Raw genomic sequence first — 17,631 nt, 5'->3', positions numbered from 1 at the left:
GGTTCTGAGTTGCTTCTAGGCAGAAAAAGGCTGCCAGCTGCCATGCTATTGAATAAGGGGCCTTGGGGTTCCTGCTGCCTGAGCTGACGGCCCCTCTCCTGGCCCACCCCCCCACCCCGGCTCTTCCATCTTCACCGTTCTTGGCGATCTCTCCATGTGTGAATTCCATCAAAGGCTCGCTCACTGCTATTTTGGACCATGCGTTAGCACGCGGGCTTTGATTTGATGGGAGAAGGCCAGACACCGCCACATGATGAAAAAAAAATTAGAAACGCCCTCTCTCTCTCCCCTCACAGTCTCAGAAGCTCTTGCCTACCGCTCCTGGGGGGCCCGACAATCCAATGAATAGAGACGTTCAAGGGCTGGGGAAGGGAATGGAAACCTCCATCATCTATTAGGGCCTTTGAGCTGCTGTGCTGTCTCCTCGGAGCTGACATGTCCTAGCCACCCCCATGGCTCATGTTGTCACCTTCAGGTCTTGACTCAAGTATCAATTCGCCACCGAGGCCTTCTCGGACCACCATTCCTAAACACACCCCCCTCCCCACCCCTGCTCTGATGAGCCCTTTTATTTCTTCGTTTCCACAGCACTTGTCAGCTGACACAGGCACACGTTCACTTGTTTATTTGTTTGCTGTTCCCGCCAGTAGAATAAAAGCTCCGTAAGGGCAGAGCTGCTCATTCACAACTACCTTCCCAGTACTGACACTAGTGCCCGGAGTGCTATGGCCACGGAGGAGATGAAAAAAATGAATGACCCGCCCTGGCTGGTGTAGCTCAGTGGACTGAGTGCCGGCCTGCGAACCAAAAGGTTGCCGGCTTGATTCCCGGTCAGGGCACATGCCTGCACTGTGGGCCAAGCCCCCATTTGGGGGCGGGCAAGACGCAGCCAATCGATGTATCTCTCACACATCCGTGTTCCTCTCCCTCTCTTTCTCCCTCCCTTTCCCTCTATCTAAATAAAAAAAAAAATAAGTATGAATGAACCAATCAAGGAGCTTAGAAACCAGAGCCAGAGGAGTCACTTAGCACAAGGCCCAGTTTCCCCTCAAAAATCACAGGATTATAAAAACCTTCACAGAGGGTTTAAAAAAAATCAGAAAACCATCATCCCCACCCCCTAAGCTGTTTTGCATCCGGCCTCACACACACACCATGAATGAGAAGGGTTTGGGAAGTAAACACACTAGGAACTCGTGTGCAGTTGGAGTTCCGCTCGCTAACACATGTTCAAAAACAAAAAGCCCAATTTAGACGAAAATAGCAGGAAGCTGTCCCCTAGGGATACCTGATGAGGTCATAGTGCTTGACTGTGCTGTTTCCATTTTTGTTAAGTCTCCTGCCTCTTGCCAATTCAAGGAGGCAGGGAACCACATCCAGTCCCCCGCCGCTCACTGGGAAGCCAGAGAGCGGCTCAGAGCAGCACACAGCAGAACCACATCCGCAGGCTCTCCTCGAACCCAGACCCACGCCAAGAACACAAATGGTCCTGGTCTCCCCTCTCACATCTACCTGCTCTGTGGCCTTGGACAAGTGCCTGCCCCCTCTGAGTTGAAGTTTCTGCATCCACACGTAAGACCGTTGCTCTCAGTGTTTTTTAAAGTGTCTTCCGCTATAACTTCCAGTGACCTTTTCTTGCAAAGTCCCCAAAGCAGGAGGGAGGGATGAGTGCTGGGATCTCTCCTGGGCCGGCCCAACTCCCAAGGATTTGCGCATGACAGCAACCCTACCACTTGGACTGCCCAGAGGAAGCTGAAGGGTCAAATGCTCCATTTGGGGGCAGAATAGGGCGGATTAGATTAAGTGACAACGGGGAACATTTAGATTAGAGCTAGAGGGCAGGGGCCATGAGAAACTAAAGCCGACCCCTGAGAGAGATGATCAGGAACAGACCCTCTAAGGGCCGTTCCCTGCAGGACAAAAGGATGACTAGGCGAGGAGAAATCCCAGGCATGCAGAGCCTGCACCCTCTGGGGACGGAGTCAGCCAGGTCTGCTCCAGGGAAATGAGACAGAAAGAACACATTCTTGGGCTGGGTTGACGCTCGAAAAGAAAAGTAGCTAAAATAATTGAGATGCCCATCTTTCTGGAGGCGGAAGGAAGACGTGGATGAAGCCCCATCACTGCACATGCTGCAGTGCACGTGCTGAAGTCACACACTTCTACGACACTTCTGGCGCCGCTCGCCCTCTTTTGACTCCGCTCACCCTTCTTTGCAAGGGTCCAGAAGCCCAAATCAGGAATAATTTATATTCTCCCGTTCCACCCCAGTTCATTAGCCATTCCCACCCTTCTGGATATGGGAAGGTCCCCAGCCATCCCTTTCTTGGCAGTAAGGCATCTGATTACTCATCTGCTTCCAGGGAGGCTGCCAAGAGGAGATGGGCAGTTGTCCGAGCCCTGCAGCCTCATCTGCAAGGTCTGTGTGGCGGAGCCCAAATGGGGAAATACCAAAGGCCTTCAGGGGTCTCCGGGCCAAGGAGGGAGAGCAGGGAGAGCTCTCTAGGGGCCGAGCAGATTGGGAATGACCCAAGAGCAGGCAACAGCCATGCATTATCTATTCACCTGCTCAATAACATGAATCAAGATGTAACTGTGCACAATGGCAAACCAGTGTGGAAATGTTTCTGACTCTGGCCGCCACCCAAGATAAATGAGGTTAGAAAGGTGGACTCTGCAGCCCGACGAAGCCAGGAGACTGCTGACCGTGCCCTTATTGGCAGAATCTCAGATTGAGCTGAACCAAAACAGATGGAGCAGCTAGGGTCGGAGGCTCAAATCCCAGAACACTCCGCCTGGCCTCTCTCCTCTCTGCTGTTTGCCTCTGATCTCCTTCGCTTCCTGCCATGCCCCGAGCTGCAGCTAGTAAGACAACTCCTGGAGTCCTCGAGTCCATCCCTCCTTCACGCATGTGCACACTCACACACACATGAACTCCAGGAAGCCCTGGAAATACGGCTTGTTAAACAGTCCGGCAATTTCACAGTGAGTCCAGAGGTTGTGGAAATGCTGTCTCGGCGAGAGGCTCCCCACAAAGAAACCAAGGATTGAGAGAGAGCCTGGGTCACTTCACTGACTGCTTCCTTACAAAACAGTGGCACCTGCATCCGGCGGTGACACGGAAGTGATTTGTTTCATTTTAGACAAAGGAGGAGTCCACTTACTCATTCTTTTCCAGGTCCAGGATCAGCTCTCGCCCCTCAGCCATTACCCTGAGCTCAGCTTTGAGTGGATGCTGAAAGCAACAACAAAAGAATGTCAGGTCCTAAATGCAGGACGGACGCTCCCAGAGACAGACACAGGATCTAGCACAGTGCTCTGACATCGATCACAGGAAGTAAAAGGGTCAATTGCATTTCCAGCCCAAACATAAAATAGCTTCAGTCCCAGAAGGACAAATTGCCCTCCCCCATCTGCCTTCTCCTGAAAGACAAAGGAAAGAAACTCCCAGCTGATATGTGGCGTAAGGGCTTGCACGCGGGTCTGGTAAAGGCAAATGCTGGAAAACACGATCTTCAACAGCAAATTTTGCGTGGGATCAGGTCTGGCATCCAGGGCTGACTCTCTGACACTGCCGTGATGTGAACTTGGGCATGTTACTAGACCTCCCTACAGCTTAGTTTCCTCACTTATAACACAGAGCTAATATGGGGCTCTTGTAGGATTATGTGACATAGTGAGTATGAAGAATTTGTCTGGCATACAGGAAGCCTCAATCCATGGTGGCTATTATCTAAAATACCAGGGCAAGTCTTTCATAGTGGGTTCTTATTTTATATTATTTTGTTTTGGCTCTCGGTTTGCATACCCCCATCATCGCAGAGGAGACAACTAGGAACACTTCCAGCTAAGGTTTTTTTTAAGCCAAAGGAACACACATTTTGCATACAAGAGAAAATTTGCTGATGCCCAAAGTTACTATACATCCAGCACAGGTTATTTAAGATATCATACAAATGACCAATTAGCAAGAAAAACATACTTAACATCACTGCTAATTGCCCCCTCTAATTTTTTTCAAAAATATCTTTAAAAAAACACACCATGTATCACAGTGCAACGGAGCACACTGTACAATGGGCACTCTCATACCCCACCAGAGAGATTTTCAGTTGACACCACCCAACTCACTGGAAAATAGTTTGCCAGTACAGACTAAGAGTTTCTAAGTGTCTGAAAAGAGTTTTTATGGTGTCTGAAAGGAACAAATGGAAGATGGGGCAAAGCTTTATTTACACAAACATGTTCATTGCTTACAACCCTATATAATGAAATATAACCTAAATGTCCAAAATAGGAGAATGGGCAAGTAAATGATGACCCATTCACATGACAAAACACTAGACAGTCATTAAAAACAAAGACTTTAAATAATTTCTAAATCATCAAGAAAGTATCAATAATTATAAAGCACAAAAACTCAAAGTACACATAGCATGTTTTATTTAAATATACTTCTGTAAAAAGGAAAAAGCAGAGAGGAAAAAAAAACCCCCTAAACCAACCAGTTACCATAGTTACCTCCAAGGCAGTGGGATCCCTGGTTAATTTTATTTTTTGTGCAACTTTCCATGTTTTTATAATTGCTTAAGGAAGAGGCCTCTTATTTCTTTTTACTTTATTATTGTGAGAAATTTCAAAGAAATTAAAAATCGAAGTCTAAGTAAATCTCCATGCTTCAACGATTCAACTTCCAGCGGTTAAACAACTTTTGAAGGAAGAAATGATTGATTTACATATTTAAACCTGTTTCAAACAACATCTGTTCTCTGGGGTATTTTAAACATGTGCTCTCCAACTTGACAGCCAGGAATGGATAAACCCTTGAGGTCTCTTTCAATCCACAAAAGCTCTTGGTGGAGTCTCTGCCCCTCTGAGTGCGGAACTGAAAACTTAGCTTTGGCATGTCTGAGAGAGCCAGTCATCTGCTCTGTCATCCCCCTCTGGCTGGGGGCCTGTGTCTTCCACGCACATTTCTTCCTCTGACTTGCCTCAAACCCCACCTCCCAGTAGGGCCCTGGGCAGCCCTGGGCACTTTCTGGGCTCTGAGGAGATCTGAACTTTCTGATCCAGGATGCTTGAGCAACCCTGTCCTCGGCTTGTTTTATTTTGCTAATTTGTCTCATTGACTTCTCTTAAGAACATTTCAAAACCATGGGGAGAGGAAGTTAGGTGGATGTTTGCCCAATAACTTTCACTAAGGGGTTCACTTCTCTGTTTCGGATGCCCTGCTTCAGCTCTGCCAACACCTCTTCTGGTTGCTGGTCCTTTGCCACTTTGCCCTGGGGAGTGCAGGAACAAGGGCCCTGTGCAACCGCATTAGGCTTCAGGGACACCGTCCCCAGCGGTCGTGTGAGAAAAAGCACATGGCAACTGAGCGGTAGCCATTCTCGTATCCAAGAGGTAGGTGGCCATGGGACAGCCCACATGAAAAAGGAAAGCTGACACAAATCAAAGCACTGTCACCTCTCCTCAAAGAGACACAAACTGTAACGTGAGAACAAGCTCAGGCACTGCTATTTTTTAAATATGATGGTCCTTGTTTCTAGGGGGACGTTGCATCCAAAGCAATGAAACAGCACTGCAAGGACCTCTGCAGCCTCCCAGGCCAACTTCACTCAGCTTTTCTCCAGCGACTCCACCCTGTGCTGGGAATGGGAGACTTTGCCTCTCCCAAGGAGCTAAGCCACTATTTTATATTTACCCCAGAGAAGGTTAAAATTCCTTTCACTTTAGGGCTGCATGAAACAGATCTTCAGCTCCATAGGGTATTGGAAATCTGTCCTATGTATGGCATCCCTGTGAAGACCCAGGACTGTATTTACTATACAGTGAGTGTTCAACTGATGTTTGATGAATTAATTATGTAAATGAGAACAAGAGGCTTGAGTGGACACACCTTCTTCTTCTACCCACCCCCACTTGCCCTCCCTCTCCCCCCGACATTCCTTCATTTGTTCATTCAACAAATACTTATGGTGCCAGGCCCTGGGATGACTATTCCTAGGAAACGCCATGATTCTGGGCAGACAATGGCTGGGAACAAAGACAGGATCTGGGGCTCCGCTTTGTTTCCCAAACCCTTCCTGAGGATGCCCAGCACCCCACATCTGGGCGGAACAGGGAGGCCTCTACGAAGAGTATCAGAGACACTCCTCGGCAACAGCGGATAGGTTGGACGATCTGGGATCTGAATCTTTAAAAATAACCAGCTCGAGGATGGCCATCCATTAATTTGTCCAGACTTTTCCTGAAGCTATTTTCAGCCTTTCTTACTTTTTGATGAAATGAATTCAATGCGTGTATTGTCTTTAGGGTAAAATGCCACTTGCTTTTCATTTGTCCTAAAATGCTTGCTGTAAGTTCTCTTAGTAAATACAAACTGGGGCATTTTTTTAACATGTCAGTATGACTCTAACCATAACATTAAGGATTCCCTCTCTACTTACCCTTCTGGACTCAAAAGCCACAAAGTCTGAGATCCTTCCTGACACAGCTCTCTCCTCTCTTCCCTACTATAATCTTGCTCGTATATGTTGCCAATAAATCACTGACCCTTTGAAACCGAAGAGATCGTACTCACTACCCGCCCTCCCGAGCCCTCTCCTTTCTCATTCACTCTCAGCCCTACTTTATCAATGAGGAAACTGGAGTTCAGAAAGTGGAAGGTCAACAACCTCATCTTCCCTTCCAGCTCTCCCCTGTAAAAACCAGAGCCACAAAGAACATCCCAGATGCACGGGCTCTCTCTGCAAGAACAGGGGAGTGTTTTCCGTCTTCTCCCCGAGCTCCTTGATAAAGCCTGTGCATTTTGCTGGTGCTGTGGCCCAAGATGCCCATTGGATTTTAAGCTATATATTGCCTAGTACTAGGTCCCTACCTAGCTTCTTATTTAAAAAATAGTTTGGATTAGCATTTCCTCTCCAAGTGCATCACCCCATCAGTAAAATAAAGCATGGATTACGCGGAGCAAGAATAACAATGACAATATTTAATCAATTCCAAATAAGTTGGTGATTTTCGTGACACGTATTTTCACTTAGTTTGTATCAGCATGAACATGGGTTTTCATTTCCTCAACTAACAGCATTTGAATATGTTCTACAAATTTGTCACATGGTGTAGGGAAGTCCCATGTGGGATTCTAAAAATGACAAACAGACAGGATAGAGTGGGTCAGATGGAACTATTGATGATGCCAGTCGAGTAGGTGGCCCAAGCCTCACACAGTGAAGTTGTCAACTCTTGCCTCTGAAAATGAGAGCTTTTGGTCTTACCTTTTCGCCCACGGGGCTTTCTGCAGTCTTCCACTGAGGTATTATTAGTTCATGCTGTAGAGGGGGGCTGCCCTCCCCACTTCCTCCTGTTGATACAAGAAACACAACCATTGGAGTCCCAGACCTCTGCACCCTAGCTAAGCCCGGCATGCCCTTCCAACTGGGAAGCAACCCATCTTGGGTCATTAGAAGATCTGCTGGATTCCAGGCTCTTGGCACTTATGAGTCAGGTGCTCTGCTAGGTGTTGGTAATACAGGGCCAGACAGATGGCAAGGTCTCTGTACTCCTCACCAAGTACATCTTCTAGAGGTGGGAGATAGATAACACACAAATATTCTCCACTGGTACAATAGGGTCAGGGCATAGAGAGACACTGAAGAAGGGTTCCCTATTTTAGACAGGATGGTCATCAAAGATGGCATTTGGTTGAGGGACCAACCAGAAGAAGGCAGCCATGCAAAGATCTGGAAGAAGGGTGCCCCAGGAAGAGGAACTAGCAGGCTCAATGACCCTGCGGGAGCAGAAGCAGACTTGACCGGTTTACCAAAGCAGCAGAAGGTAAAGGTAGCTTGAGTCCTAGTAAATGAGAGGGGAAGTTGGTAGGAGATGTGGCCAGCAAGACAGCCATGGATCTGATATCACAGAGGCCATGGAAAGTGTCTTGATTTTATTATAAGTAGACTTGGAAGGCACTGGAGGATTTCAACACAGGGCAATAGGATCTGTATTCAGTATTTAAAAGATTGTTCAGCCTGCTGGGTGCTGACGGGGGGGTGGGGGGAGGCGTGGCAGGGAGAGTGAGAGTAGAAGCACAAGGCAAAACTGGAGACTCGCAAGAGCCCAGCCTGGTCAGAGATGATGGTGCCTCAGACTAGAATGACATCAGTGGAGAAGAATGAAGTGGTTGGATTCTGGGCATATTCTGGAGGTCAAGCCCATGGGTATTATTTCAATTGAGCTTCAGTTTTCTCATCTGTACAATGAAAATGATGATACCTGCCTGCCCATCTCACAGCATTACCTGGGGAGAGTCACTGTGAAATTACTTCTCAATCCACAAAGCATCCTAGCACGGACCTGAGCTTCCTCCTAATGGGAAATCCACCTCTGGCTCTCACTTCCCACTTTCCAAATCAATCTCACCACCCAGTTCTCCTTCATCTTCACAACAACCCCGGATATAGGTTGCAGGATTCCTATTTTTTAAGAAAGGCAAATTGAAACTTGTGTAAAGAAAGACTTGGTCCAGGCGGTGGCAACCTCAAATACAGGTTGCAGACACTCTCTTTTTTTTAAAGATTTTATTTACTTATTTTTTAGAGAGGGACAGAAACATCGATGTGAGAGAGAAACATTGATCGGTTGCCCCTTGCACACCCCCAACCTAGCCCCATGAGGTACTGACCAGGCATGTGCCCTGATGGGAATTGAACCAGCAACCTTTTGGTTTGTGGGACGATGCCCAACCCACTGAGCCACACCAGTTAGGGCCAGACAATCTTAAGAAAGTGGTCATTTCCCAGGACCTAGTCTCTGTAAGAATAGGCCAAACCCCAGAGGGCTCCTGGGGGTGAGGGTGAGGACTCCAAAATCTGTTCTGTCTAAACCAACCATATCAATGACACAGAATGTACTGAGTGATGGAGTGACATGGTTGTTTTATTAGAGGGGTGTGATTATGAGTGATTAACTTCCCTTTTGGATTAGTGATATGATGTATTCTCAATCAAAACAGATCCTAAAAATAATCTCATTAGACGTGCATTAGTTTCATCATATTGGTAAAAAAAAAAATCAGAAGCAATGCATTTTACTCGTTACATGTTTTCTGAGTACTTAACCGTGTGCCAGGCAGTATGCTAGGTGCTCCACGATCGCAGGGCCACCGAGAAGCACAGTTCCTGCTCTGGCAGCTCTGATTGTCTAGATTGTTGGCAAAAGATTTGACATTTCATGGAATATCTAAAAATGAAATGATCTTTATGACATAAAACATGCTGAAAGCAATCTAAAGGCTCCATGATGAAGGACCACAGGACATTTTAAGAAAAATTGTTCAAAATTTGGAAATAAGGCAAAGAGAAAGCAGGACATCCTTTCAATACCACACTGTAGCATTGTTTAACAGGCCCTTCCATGGTCACTGAATGACCTGGGGGAATGTATCTTTGTCTGACTTTTTGAACGTACTATTAATTAAAAGACTATACTCATTTATGGGTCAACTGTAGATTTCTGATGGGTGGAGATGCAAATGACTTCAGGATAGTAGAAAGATAACGAAGGATCCTGGTTGCTTGGCCCTGGCTGTTGTGTGGGGGCACTGACCACTTTTGCCTCTGTCCCAGCACAAGGTTTCAACATTCTTCCTCCAGTGCCTGTCTCTCCCCCACCCACCCCACCCCCAGCCACCCCCCATCCCTGTTCCTCTAGTGCTTTGAACCAGCTTTGCCACCCCATTCACTGCCTTATTAATGACCCGCACAAATCTTTGCCACCCATTCATCCTATATTTGGATGCGAGTCATGTTTTTAACTTTTGGAAGATTATACTTCTGCAATTTCTTGGTGGAATGTAGTCATTAAAATCCTGTTTTTTGAGAATTTAATGATGTGAGAAATGCTCATTATGTGAAGTAGAAAATGCAAGCACAAAACTATACATGTGGTATGGTTCCAGTTTTATCAGTATGTATTTATAGGAACACACACACACAAAGACTGGAGAAAAGAGGAGAGACTAGAAAAGCAGCGGAAAGAGAAGCCAAAAGCAGGAGGGGAAAAAAAAAAAAACACAGAGGAAAGAGAGAGGGAGGGAGGGAGGGAAGCCAGGGAGGGGACCCGCTGTTTTCTTCTTGCTCAGAACCTCTACCACCTCCCAGGGCGTGCATCGTGGGAACAAAGCCAGGATCCCGGGCTGCGGGACCTCAGGGACGCAGCCGGGAGGAGTTGCGAGGGGCAGCTCCCAGGTCTCCGGGCCACCTAGCCCGCCCGCCTCCATCCCCACCCCAGCCATCTCTTGCCCGGCCACTTACTTCTGCTCCACACCGGCAGGGCGAGCGCCAGCAGGCACAGCCCGGCGGCACCCGCTCCCCTGGGCATGGTGGCAGCGGCCCCTCGCGCGCTCCGCACTCACAAGCACGCGGCCATGCCAGCACCCCAACCAGCCGGCGACGCGTCTGGAACCCACTGACCGCCCAGTGCCTCCGAGCCCGGCTCCCAGCCCGGCTCCCAGCCATCAGCTAGACGCTCCGCCCTGCGGAGGTGGAGGAGGGGACGGGCCCGCCCAGAGGGGTGGGAGGGACAGCCAGGGGCGGAGTCGGTGGGACCCCTGGGGAGTCCGCTGGCTCAGGTGACTCGGAGCTGGGCCGCCAGGATTCACTGAAGGTGGGGCGCGGCCTGGGGAGAGTCCCGGGCTTGGGCTTGCAGGAGTTAAACAAGACCCGTCTCTGCACAGCAGCCTGTTTCCTGTGTCCCGCACTGCCCCAGACGCCTTGGGTGACACTCAGAGGTTACTCAACCGCACCAGTCCCCAGAGGCCGCCACTCTGGGAGGGAGGCTTCGAAAGAGTTAACGGAACCACCAGACACAAAGAACTAAGTGCTATATAGAGTTGTTTTCTTAGCAGAACACAAATCAAGGAGCCATTCCTTCTGACTGGGAGAAGAGGGAGGGCGGGGAAGAGAGGGCTCCCAAAGATGACATCCGAGCTAGGGACGGGGAGGATTGGAGTCCCAGGCCGAGAAAACGGCTCAGAGAAGCACACTGGGGAGGGGAAGTCTGTGATCTCAATTGGGGGAAAACCGGAATGTGGGGTGGTTAGGATTTAAGACTTTGGAGGGCTTACTATCTGCTTAAATGCTAGTGATAACTGAGGCTGACATAGCACTTAGTAAGCTCCAGACACTGTCCTCAGCACTTTACATCCATTAACTTACTTAATTAATTAATCTCGGAAAAGAACTACTTTTTATTGTCCTTTAATATGTGCCAGGAACTCTGCATACATCATCTCTTTTAATTAGCCCCATAATCTTCTAGGGCAGGTACTAATAGTGTCCTGTTTTACAGATGAGAAAACCAGACTTGAGAAGCTAATTTGCCCAAGGTCAGTTGCCTCTTTAAAGGTTCTATTAGCTCCAAATACAGTCATACGGGGGATAAGGTCTTCGACATATGAATTTCGGTAAATACAGTTCAGCTCCTAATATTCCATCCTCTGGTCCCCAAAACGCATGTCCTTCTTGCATGCAGAATATAATCACTGTATCCCAGTAGCCCCCAAAGTCTTAACCCATTCCAGCATCAACTCCAAGTCCCATGTCTCGTGGAAGTATCTACTCTGCTCAGATCTGGGTAGGACTCTGTGTGTGGTTCATCCTGAGGCAAAAGTCCTCTCCATCTGTGAATGGGTCCAAACCCGACAATTTACTTGCTTCTGAAATGGAGATCATAGGATAGCTATCCCCACTCCAAAAAGGAGAAATCAGAAAGAAAGGGGTGATAGGTTTAGAGCAAGTCCCAAAACCTAGCAAGGCAAATTCTACTAAATATTAAAGCTCTAGAATAGTCCTCTGGCTGGATGCTCAGCTTTGCAGGCACACTGAGACGGTCGAGTCATCCATCCCCATGGCCCTCAGCAGTGGCCTTGGCCCCTCTGCTCTGCAGCAGCCCCACCCCTGGGGCTTTTCGCGGCAGCCCTGCCCCTTGAGGCACTAGACAGGAACAGCCTGGCTCCCAGTACCTGGAGGGGCACCCGGTCTCAGAAACCAAGGAAACAAGCGCCTTGCCCTCCAGGCAGAGGGGGAATGGTGGCCCTGAGCATCTCTGAATCATCTTCAGGGTCATTTTTCCACTTCCTAGAAGGACAAAGTGTGCTCAGTGGCTCTATTGTTCTGTCCTGTAGAATCCCAGAAGTCTAGAAGACTTTATTTCATCCTGACTCTGTTCCCTTTGGTCCAAACTGGCAGTCTCTGCTGATATATTCGTATTTTGCTGTGTACGATGTACACTTTTTCACCCAAATTTCTGAGAGAAAAATAAGGGTGTGCGTTACACATGGGTAGTACTAATTCCATATCTATATAAATGTTTTTAATTCTTTTATTTATGCTTATACACTAAAAGCGTAACTCTAGAAAGCAATAATGATATCCTTATGCAAAATAATACCCTGGAATATGATATTTGGTTTTCTTTCTAAATATAAATAAATACATAATTGAATTAAAGAATTAAAATGAGCCCTGGCTGGCATGGCTCAGTGGATTGAGCACGGGCTGCTCAACCAAAGCATCGCAGGTTCGATTCCCAGTCAGGGCATATGCCTGGGTTGCAGGCCATGGCCCCCAGCAACCGCACATTGATGCTTCTCTCTCTCTCTCTCTCTCTCTCTCTCTCTCTCCCTTCCCTCTCTAAAAAAATAAATAAATAAAATCTTTAAAAAACCATTTCCATATCTAAAAAAAAAAAAGAAAAAAATCTGATTAAAAAAAGAATTAAAGTGAAAGATTTTTTTTCCCTGCAAGTTTGGGCCAAAAAACATGGGTGTACATTATACATGGCAAAATATGGCAATCGCATCTCTATTCCTGGTTTCTGTTCAAAGGGCTGGTTAACTGCATGGGTCACCTTATAGGGACACCTTGGTGTCCTATTAGCCCTGTCTCCTAGTATAGTCACATTGGGAGTGAAGGCTTCGCCATGCTGATGGGGGTAGCGGACATAATTCAGTCCATGACAGTGGACTTTACCCCTAGAGCCAAGAGACTGGAACCCTAGTCCCAGCGCTCTCTAATGAGCTCTATGACTTTGGATAAGCCGTGTCTGTCTGGGCCTGAGTGTCTGACCAATGAATGACCTGGCAATAGGAAGGGTTGCCCCAATCCATCCCACCCAGAAGCTGTGAGAAGCTGTTGAGATAATGGTGGTGACAGCGCTGTACACGGTGAAAAATGCTGAAGGGCCAAGGCCAACTGATTCTATGGAGCATCTCCTTGCAAAAGGTATACAAGCACCATACTTGAACTTTGCTTCCATTCGCTGGCACTCAGCAGATCAATATTTAATCAGCATGTACCCCCTGCCCCCAAATTGGGAAGTAGCTCACAAGAGAAAAAGTCCAGGAATTATCGAACTCTGGCCAAGGAGTGAGAAAGTGTCTGTTCTGTCTCTCATCCCTCCCTCTCACCCTTATACACAGGAATAAACATATACACAACTTTTGACCCTGGAAGCCTGCCCATTTATTTTTAAAGGCTGTATTTGTTGTTTATAAAACATACTATATTTCCCTACATAATCTTTAAAATATTCATGACATTTAACCTACTAATTACATTTCTGGGAAACCATCCTAAAAAAATAATCTGCAATGCATACAAAGATTTATGAACTAGAATGTTCATAGTGGTGTTATTTATAATACTGAAAATACTGGAAACAACTTAAACATCTAATTGTGGAGGAACAGTTAATAAATTACAAAATATCCATGTGATGGATTATTATGCAGTCATTTAAAATAACATTAAAAAACTTGTATCCTCTGATGTTAAGTGAAGAAAAGCAAAGTCCAAAATTACATTTAGGTATGACCTCAGCTATGTAAATAAAAGACATTTTTAAAAAGACTAGAAGGAAACGTGCCAACATGTTTGCAGTGGTCACCTCTGGGTGATGAGACTATGAATGAGTAAAATCTTTTGGTTTGGTTTGTTTGAGGGTTGTTTTGGTTTTTGTTTGTCTTGTTTCTTTCTTTCGTTCGTTCTTTTTTTTTTTGCCTTTTTCATTTTCTACACTACTTAGGTATGACTTTAGTAGTGGGGGTAGGTGGGTAAAGAGTAAACACAGGAAAAGAACTCAGAAGGAATGATGGTTTATCCTGGTGTTCTAGAAAGTTTCACATGCTTGGCCTCTCTCCTCCGATGTTAGGGGATCTGAGGTAGAGTTACCGACAGGAACCAGTTCCAAGCTTCGGGAGTCCAGGTGACCGCAGTCACTGTGCCCCTCTACAGTACACCGTCATGGTTTGGAGGTGGCCATCCTGCCTGGGGTTAAGTAGTCCCTTTGCTCTCCTTGACCAGCTATGGGACCAGGGGCCAAAAAAACAAACAAAAAACTTCTGTGACTTTGTCACCTCCTCTATAAAGGATGCTGATTGATAATGGTAGTTCCTAGCTGAGGAAACAGGGATGGATGATAGGGAATATATAAAATGAAGTCACTTTAATCAAGCAGCTAAAATTATTAACAGTATGGAGAAGGTTAAGGCATAAAGAAAGAGTCCATTTTGTTCTAACTAGCCCCAGGAACTTATTTTTTTTTTAACTTTTCCTGTCTTGAATCACTGCCTGGATGTACATCTGACTTCAGGTAAGTCTCTACCCACCGAAGGACCTTCACATCCAGACCATCTGATTGCCCCATGAATGACTCAACAGACACATCCCCTGGACATCCATTACCCAGACGCCCCTGACCGGCCAGAACTCCTGGCTCCCGTCACCCTGTCCGCCTGACATCTGAGTCAGAACAGTCCCGGAGCGATCCGAGAGCCCAGCATGCAGGACTGGTAACTCTCAAGGCCATACTTTTTACTATAACAACCTTTAACTTTTCTTTCTTCTTTGGAACGCTTCTGGGGTTTCGCCTGTGTTCCAGATTGCAAACTCCAAGGCCCTTGAATAAATCTTTATCATTTATTTCTAGCAAAACCTCCAGACTTTTTGAATTCGTTCAACATAGCTCATAGGGTTTTTGTGAGGCTTAAATGGGTGCTTAGCACAGTGCCCCTCGCATAGTAAGCAATCAAATGCTAGCTTTTATTATTTCATTCTACTGCTATTCAGTACAGGCATGTGGAACATATTTATAATGCTTAACTTGTGCTTTTAGTTGTGTGATGTGCGAAGAGTCTAATTATATACTGATTCTTTCATTATTATCAAAGATAATGATTCATGTGATATCTTAATTGTCTTTTCCGTACCCTGCCCCTACTCCGCAGGTAGGCCCTTCTGAACAGGGGCTGGACTTTGTTCTCGTCTCAGCCTCCCAGCATGGGGAAGGCACACTACATTGTTTATTAAATAATAAGTTATGACCTAAGTGATTAATAATAGTCATTTCATTCTGGCTCTGCACAGACTTCTGAGTTGCTCCTGGGTGAATTGTCTTCATGGGCCCTTACTCTGAGCATAACGTTGGCCCTGTGAGAACTTTGCCATCATCTTCCTGGGAACTAGCACTTTTTTTGAAGTTTGGTTTATTCAGGTATAATTTCTATACATCAGCATGCTCCAATTTTTTTAGTGTACACGGCTATGAGTTTTGGCAAATGCATATGATCAAATTCCACAATCAAAATCACCCCCAAAACTTCCCTTCTGTCTCCTGCCCACTCCCAAACCCTGTAATCACTGATCTGCTGTATGTTCTTACAATGTTGTCATATATATATGGAACCATACAAAATGTAGCCCTTGGAGTCCGGCTTCTTTTGTTCAGCACAGTGCACGTTGCCTATGTATCAATAGTTCCTTTTTTACTGTTCAGTAGTGTTCTAGTGTGTGGATGTACAAGAGTTAATTTATCCATTCACCAGTTGAAGAACATTTAGGTGTTTCCAGTTTTTGATGTTTATGAATAAAGTCACTATACTTGTAAATATGCAAGTTGTGTGTGAATATAAGTTTTCATTTTTCCAGGATAAAAACTAAGAGTGGACTTGCTGTATCTCATGGTTAAATACTTACTTAACTTTGTAAGAAACCATAAACAGTATTTTGCAAAGTGGCTGTATGATTTTGCATCCCCACTAGCAATGTATGAGAGTTCCAATTGCTCTGCATCCTCGTCAGGACTTGGTATTGTTGGTTCTTTTGATTTTAGCCATTCTAATAGATGTGTGGTTTCCTAGCAACTCTCTTGCTCTTCAAATACTCCATGAAGGAGCCAGGTCAGGATTATTGAATCCATTTTGATAGAAGAAATTAGAACCTAAGGAGAGTCTTTTACTCAAGTCTCTTGATTATGTTCAAGATATTAGTCTTTAGTTCTGTTTTTTTTCCTTAAAAAAAATCCAGAGAAAAAGCAAATCCCCCCAACCCTTGGACAACCCATAAAGCTCTTGAAATCATTCATCCAATAACATTTATTGAGCACTTACTATGTGCCCGGCATTTTCTAGAATCTACAAACACATAGATTCCTAAGACAAAGTTGCCGCTATAACAATTAGGGTAAGGGGTGGTGGGGGAAAAGAGAGACAGGGGTAGGAACTGAGGAGAGAATCAAATGGCCAATTGCAGAAGGTGATCAAGTTTCTTAATGTGTGATTTTCTTTCTTAGCGTGTTTAATGTGAAAGATTGCATTATTGTAATTGGCTTTTGAATGTTGAACCAGCCTTGCACACTGGAACAAATCCCACTTGGTCATGGTACATAATTCTTTTTAGACATTGTTGTATTAGACTTGCTAATGTTTTGTTGAGAAATTTTACATCTATAGTCATGAGAGATGTTGGTCTGTAGTTTTCTTGTAATGTCTTTGCCTGGTTTGGTATCAGGGTAATGCTGGCCTCATATAATGAGGTAGGAAGTATTTCTTCTGCTTCTATCCTCTGGAACAGATTGTAGAGAATTGGTGTAATTTCTTCCTTTAATCAATTCACCAGTGCAACCATCTGGGTCTGGTGCTTTCTGTTTTGAAAGGCTACTAATTATTGATTCAATTTCTTTTATGGATATAGGCCTATTCAGTTTGCTCATTTCTTCTTGGGTTGCTTTGATAAATTAGGTCTTTCAAGCAATTGGTCTCTTTCATCTAGGTTATCAAATTCGTGGATGTAGAGTTATTTGTAGTATTCCTTTTAATGTCCCTGTGACCTGATTATCCTTTTAATGTCCCTGTGACCTGTAGCAATGTTCTCTCTTTCAGTTCTGTTCTTAGTAATTTGGGTTTTCTTTCCTCCTTTCTTAGTTGGCCTAACTGGAGGCTTATTCATTTTATTGATCTTTTCAAAGAACTAGCTTCTGATTTAACTGATATTCTTTAATTTCTTATTTTAATTTTTATTGATTTCTGCTCTAATTTTTATTTATTTTCTCCTGCTTACTTTGGATTTAATTTGCTCCTTTTTTTCTAGTTTCTGAAGGTGGAAGCATAGATTATTGATTTTGGATCTTTCTTCTTTTCTAATATATGCATGAAATGGTATAAATTTCCCTCTAAGCATTGATGTCACTGTATCTCATATATTTGATAACTTGTGTTTTCATTTTCATTTATTTCAAAACATTTTCTCTCGAGATTTTTTCTTTGTCTTGTATTATTTAGAAGTATATTCTTTT

The 17,631-nt window shown here is 45.2% G+C and overlaps 1 protein-coding gene across 2 annotated transcripts in view; it reads right to left on the bottom strand.

Annotated features, from left to right (window-relative positions):
• The window catches only part of ADAM19 (ADAM metallopeptidase domain 19), a 75,464-nt gene extending 64,760 nt beyond the window's left edge, over window positions 1–10,704 (bottom strand). The window contains exons 1-3 of one of the 2 annotated variants that reach the window (XM_045823866.1): window positions 10,314–10,704; window positions 7,278–7,363; window positions 3,165–3,235 (exon numbers count right to left, since the gene is read on the bottom strand). In XM_045823866.1, the coding sequence (XP_045679822.1) occupies window positions 3,165–3,235; window positions 7,278–7,363; window positions 10,314–10,380 (224 nt within the window). In that variant the 5' untranslated portion in view covers window positions 10,381–10,704. Of the gene's footprint in view, window positions 1–3,164; window positions 3,236–7,277; window positions 7,464–10,313 lie in introns of those variants that run through there. The other variant, XM_045823856.1, reaches the window with a different exon arrangement.
• Between the last annotated feature and the right edge of the window lie 6,927 nt (window positions 10,705–17,631).

This window comes from Phyllostomus hastatus, unplaced genomic scaffold (genome assembly GCF_019186645.2).
Source record: "Phyllostomus hastatus isolate PE091 unplaced genomic scaffold, TTU_PhHast_1.1 phas_contig_150, whole genome shotgun sequence".
Taxonomy (NCBI): domain Eukaryota; kingdom Metazoa; phylum Chordata; class Mammalia; order Chiroptera; family Phyllostomidae; genus Phyllostomus; species Phyllostomus hastatus.
Note: the sequence above shows the minus strand (reverse complement) of the source record. Positions and strands in the feature narration are given on the sequence as shown.